Source organism: Limulus polyphemus, unplaced genomic scaffold, assembly GCF_000517525.1.
Source record: "Limulus polyphemus unplaced genomic scaffold, Limulus_polyphemus-2.1.2 Scaffold1488, whole genome shotgun sequence".
NCBI lineage: Eukaryota > Metazoa > Arthropoda > Merostomata > Xiphosura > Limulidae > Limulus > Limulus polyphemus.
In genome coordinates, this window is record NW_013667098.1 from 154,189 (window position 1) to 160,546 (window position 6,358).

General features: G+C 30.1%; 1 protein-coding gene across 1 annotated transcript in view; it reads right to left on the bottom strand.

Annotated features, from left to right (window-relative positions):
• Positions 1-4,646: 4,646 nt before the first annotated feature.
• LOC106463807 (calcium-binding mitochondrial carrier protein Aralar1-like) overlaps positions 4,647-6,358 on the bottom strand; it is a 39,731-nt gene continuing 38,019 nt past the window's right edge. The window contains exons 16-17 of the mRNA XM_013923878.2: positions 5,638-5,728; positions 4,647-5,108 (exon numbers count right to left, since the gene is read on the bottom strand). Coding sequence (XP_013779332.1) covers positions 4,934-5,108; positions 5,638-5,728 — 266 coding nt within the window. The 3' untranslated portion in view covers positions 4,647-4,933. The remainder of the gene's footprint in view (positions 5,109-5,637; positions 5,729-6,358) is intronic.

The following is a 6,358-nucleotide window of genomic DNA, read 5'->3' on the forward strand; positions in this document are numbered from 1 at the left end:
TAGAATGCATTGTTTCATCAGTTGGGTACCCTCACGATAAGCACCGTAATAATAGATTTATTACAAAATTAATAAGTAAAGGTTTCAAAAGTTACATAGTGATGCGTTTTTCACGTGACTTGCTGATTTGAATATTCAAAATATTTTAAATATATCGTACTCAACTTCAGGCGGAAGAGTTCCGAAACGTCTTCCTCTCCATTTATAGGTTTCTACAACAGGCAGTTGCTGTCCATTTGAAACTTAGATTCATTATGACATAAAATATTCGAGTATTTACTTGAGTGGTCGAGTTGTTTATTATAAAATATAGTGATAAAAATCAAAAATTGTTTTTTGTTGAACTACTATACACTTTTATACTTGCTATACATCAAAATATCCAATTTTAAAATTTTCATTGTTTTAATAGTTTTTAAAAGCAGTGATCCAGGTGGTTGTTAATGTAAAACAATTTGAAGATCACACACAAAATAGTTATGCACTTAATAATCTTGGTTATTACCATTATTTATTTCATTTTTAAAAACTATACAAATCTGGTGAATAACAGGTGTCAGCTAACAATCCACAAACCATCATAACATCCCTATCACTATCTCATTATATATAATAAACTCTGTGCTTTGTAACTAAATTACAGTACTGTTCTATCTTATTGCTCTATAGAAAGTTTCTCACATAAACCACTCATATATCCAAAACATACAAGAAATAAGAATTGGTTATTGTGGTTCAAAAACATGGATGACCAAAATGTTTAAGAGTTAGTGTAAAGCACACAAAACACTTAAGTACGTATTGTAAAGCCACCTATAGTGTTCTGACTATATAAGTATAACGTTTTTATACGTTGAAAGTCTTTAGAAAAGGGGTGAAATTATTTTTAATTAATTTCCTCAAGGAAATTCTAATACTTTTACATGATTTAGATTTTTTAGATGTATCTACAATCCCTTAGTGCATATCCTTAAGTCAAAAACAAGCATCATGATTCCTTAACATATCTATAAATCTAGCTACTCATAATACCATCCTACTGTGAACTACTACACTGGGTTAAAACTAAGAAATGCTTATTTTTTAAGGTACGTTGAAAAATCTCTTAAACTAAATGTATTTCACTTGAGTCGCTTTCACAGGATCACTTATTTTAACAAATAAGAGGGAGAGTATGTTTTGAATTTTGTGCAAAGCTAAACAGGAGCTATATGCACTAGCTGTCCCTAATTTAGCAGTGTAAGACTAGAGGGAAGGCAGCTAGTCATCACCACCCACCACCAACTCTTGGACTACTCTCTTACCAACAAATAGTGGGATTGACCATCACAATATAATGCCCCCATGACTAAAAGTGAGAGCACGTTTGGTGGGATGGGGATTCGAATGCACGACCCACAGATTGCAAGTCAAGCGCCCTAACCACTTGGCCATGAAGAGAGAGAGAACAATGAAAGAAAGTGTAAAGTTACTGTAACTGCTTCAAATTAATATTTCATACTACTAGGTTGTATTGCATTAAAAGGCACTTTTATAGTGTCGTGGCAGTGAAAATTATTACATATAAAACTTGAACCTTCAATTAATTAATAATAAAAATATTCACTTAAGCTTGTTCAAAAATATATTTTTGAATAACTCCATATTTATCACTATATAGATTTATATTTATCTTATTATGAGCAAGAATAGATTTGGTTTCTCCCTTATTGAAAGATCTGGACCTAACCAACTGTGTTTTCATGAGGTTTTCTTTAAATAATGTGAAATGAGTATAAAAGAAACAGATTAAACTTAGAAATTAAAGGTCTTTGTGTAAACATTTTTTAAAAATTACTATATGTTACTAATGTTATTTATGGGTTTCACTATAGCTTAGGCAAAAATATTTAGTGCAAGTGTTAAAAGATGGTGTTTATGTGTATACAAACACACACATTTAAAACTTAAGTAAGAAAAACGATTTCACACTATCTACTTCCTCCATCAGCACATTTGTCATTTGATGGAGTTTACATTTTATTGAAGTGGAGTTTGGCTGCAGATGTTCAAGTTGAAATGGAATTTTTTTTTTACTCATCATCACTCCCTCTATTTTGTGAGAAGAGCAGGCTGTATGTTATACACGATTCAACCATTATAAGGGTGTCTGAGAGACAAAGACCAAAGAATTTCAAGGTTTTCATTGTATGTTTGTTTAAATATCCCCAATTTGTTTTTTAAAATAAACTAAGAAATTGGGGAGAAGGTCCACCAATATCACTTACTGCAATTATTATTTTGTTATTCCTGTGCAATGGGCACACTAAATGACTGCTTACAAATAATTTTTAGGTTTCTAGCAATACACATAGTAAGCTGCTGTACAGAACTATTTCTGACGCTCAGTATTACCATTTTTAATTTTACAAAATTACAGGCCTAGTTAAAAAAAAAAAAATCTGATGATGCCCGAATTATATAACAATATAGAATAGAATTTTTCCTGTGAAAGTTTTCACATCATAAGAAAAATTCAATGAAAACTTGTGAACAGATAAAGATTTATAAATCCTCTCCCAAGCCCACTGGGCTTAGGACTGCAATAAATGATGCCCTCGGTAAATTTAACATGTGAATGTTAAATGAACTAAACTATTGGTATTTCCTCAAAGCTGTTTGTATTACTTCATTTACAAGACTGGATGTTTGGAAGACACGTGTTGATCATTATAATTAATATATCAATGAAGATTGTATATAAATCTGGATGGCACAAACTCCCCTAGTCGTATCATAACATTTACTTATATCTACTACTTTCCTGGAGTAGGATGGAAGTAATATAAAATGTATTTTTCTTGAACTGGCTAATAAAATATAACTCGAAAACAGTGGATCAGATATAGATTTTTGTTAATGGTAACACCTTATACCTTATCTAAATGCGTACTATCGAACATTTATGTATAGATACTTGTTTCATTGTATTATAAACACTTCCAATAAACTTTACAACATGATAAAAATTCATTGAATGATAACAAAATACCAGTCCAGAAAAATATTTAGATATAAAATATGGTATCTTCTCATTCAAAACAAATGAGCTATAAGTGTAAAATTGATCTTGAATATGTGAACACTGTAAGGCACTTCATCTTTCTGATATAAAGCACATTTACAGCTTTTACTTATCCCCTGTAACAAATTATGACACTGTTCCTCTTTCACTGTACAAAGTAACTTACTTTGAATGCATTATTGTGTCAAGCAGCTTTAACAATTTGAGTATACTAACACAAACATATTAACTATACAATTAATCTCAACAATGATGTATATGCTTGTATCTAGAAAGCTTCTATGAAATGTAAATATTACTAACCCTTTTATACTTATAAATCGTACAATATAGAGGAAAAAAAATATATAACACATTCAAAATTATCAGATATTCAATATTAAAAAAAATCTCACATCTATACTTTAAAAGAGTTGAAAATAAGAATTAACTGAAAACTTACTGAACAGAAAGGTGTACTAACTGGATATGATTATATTTACATGGTTTTCCTATACAAGTAGAAATAATTGAATGCTCTTAAGGTAATTTGTAGTTTTACAAGTGTAGCATAGATACAAGGCATTACAATGTTCTTAATAATTTGACTATTTTACCTTGAGAGAATATAGTGAAGTCAAAGTGAAGTCAGACATAAATTTAATGACTGAGCATTTGTGTCTTCAGCTTTGTTCAAGTGTCTTAAAAGTAAGACACAAATTAATGTTCTTTATCAATGAAATGTATATTAGTAAACTCAAACAAAAATTTAAAACCTCTTAACCTTTGAAAATTGCTATAGAAAGCTCTAATAGGCACAAAAATTAGCAACTTCATTTCTTCACTGATAACATTTCTAAACACGTAAAAAGATATCCTGTAACAAGAATGTGGAAATCTTTTCTACTGAAAATTGTTAAGGCTAAATTACAAGAGGGTGTGCAAGACATATCTTGATATTAAAATTTACTGAACATTCCAATATACTTAAATGATATTCACTATATGCATAGAGAGCAGAGTAATGAGCAAAAAGCAACAACAATTTGAAAACATGTTACCAGCAGGATTATTACTGAACTATTTAATACTGTACAAGTTGTAATTATTGTTAACAACAAAATGTCATAAATTTAAATGTATCATTTCTAGGTTTAGATTTAAAAACAGTAAAAATACTTCAAGTTGAATTCTAGACTAAATATACATACTGGAATCTTTCTTGTTTTGGCCTACTGGTTGTAATTGATAATAAGGTAAATTAACATTGATGAGCATCTTAGAATGAATTCACTTCTAAAGACTGGACTACTTTATAGGTGAACTAAAGTTAAAAATATACAACAATATTCAAACATAACATCAAAATTGATTTTTCTATTAAAGAAACGTTTCTTTCTTCAAAGGTATACAATACTTAAAACTCTCAGTTTTGAGAAGTAATTATAAAATACAAAAAAAAAAACCTTTGACGCTTAAAATATATGATTGTGTGTAGTTCTAATCTTTAACATTCAAGTTTCAAATGAACTGCTAAACAAGACTAGACTGTTGACAATAGCTCTGATAAAAACCACTGTCTTATAATCCACTATGAAGTTGTATCTTTGAAAGATTTCATTTTGCTGTCACTCCGATTTATTCTATAAAACTTTGTAATAGGAAACTTAAGACCAACTTGGGGAAGGCTGTGCTAATAATCAATAAAAAAAACTTTAAAACATGAACACACACACACACACACACACACTACAATAGTTGAAAGTTCAAAATGTAGCACCTATTTCTATGGGTTTTCTTTCTCTTGTTAAAGATTTTTTGTATATGTGGGCTTGGATAAATAACTTAACTAAGACAATGAAAGCTTGAAATGCTGTTCATTCTAAGTCTTTAGACTGCTTCACCACTTGCAGGCAGCCGATATCTTGGAAGGAAAAGACCAAATTTAGACTCCATGCCAGAGAATACGGCCCTAGCAAGCTTGTAGCCACCAATATGATCAGGGTGTTCGGATCTCTTTTCAGATGGCTGGACTGGAACTGTAACTTCAGAGCCTTGTGGTGGTCTAAAAAGGAAACATTTTGGGTAGCACTAACTAAATTAGACTGCTTGCATTGTATTTATTTAGTGGGAGAGATTGACAACATAAAATTATAGTTGCTATAAAAAGTCAAGCAGACATGATGATACCATATTTCAAACTGATACCAAGCAGTGATGTCTCTCAAAGTAAATAGCACTATCATTAGAACAAACAAAAGACAAGTATTTATAGTAATGCTGAAATCTACAGGTCAGCTATACTTATGAAAAAATAAACAGACCGAGATTGTTTGCTTAATGGTCATTTTGTTTCTATAACATATACTAGGCTATATGAATTTTGAATTAAAAATCAATGACTAAAAACAGAAAATATTTACAATCACTTTTTGTTGTTATATAGATAAATAGTTAGCCAATGTAAATCAATAACATCTTGCAATTCAAATGAATCTAGGATTTTACAGAAATGTATTACAGAATTTACAATAAAAAGAGACTACAACTAATGCCTGTGACGTGTGAAATTATTTGATTTGTAGAGAACTTACCTGCCACCAAAGTCCACATAGAAAAACCTCTGCAAGATCTCGTACGTCAACAGAGTAAACCCAAACTGAGGAGAAGATCGGAAGACTCGAGCTGGATGAAATAATGTGTATGTAGGTTAGAGCTTTGTTACATTTTAGCAAATAAAGTAATACTTTATCTTTTTCAAGCTTGTTATTACACCACCCTGGTCACTGTAAAAATTATAATATTGTTTTGCTTGATTAAACAGAAAAATAAACAAAACAACAGTCACAAAATGTGATAATCATAAATTCAGACTACATTTAACATTAAAAAATTCTAAGCTGGTACTATATGTCTTTTCAGGTTCTGAACTTATTCAGATTAATTAAATTAATTTTTTTTAAATTAACACTAATAAAGTGCTTGTTGATACTATGATGATCTGACAAATGGTCAAGAGGAGGTTTTCTTTGCAGTCTGAGATTACATATACAAGAGGAAATAGTTTAAATCCAAAGTTAGTTACAAAGAAACATTTTTGCAATTTAAATTATACTAGTTTTTCCTTAAAGAATGTGAAACCATAATTACTGTGGTATATAAGAATGTGCGCGTTTTTTTCTATCTCATTCTAATAAAGTATTATTTGAAATTGATTATTCTGTACATATGCAGTTTTCACATAATACATGATCAAGAAAAGTTATTAAGCTACTCTCTCTCTCTCTCTCTCTCTCATATATATCAGGGTTCGTA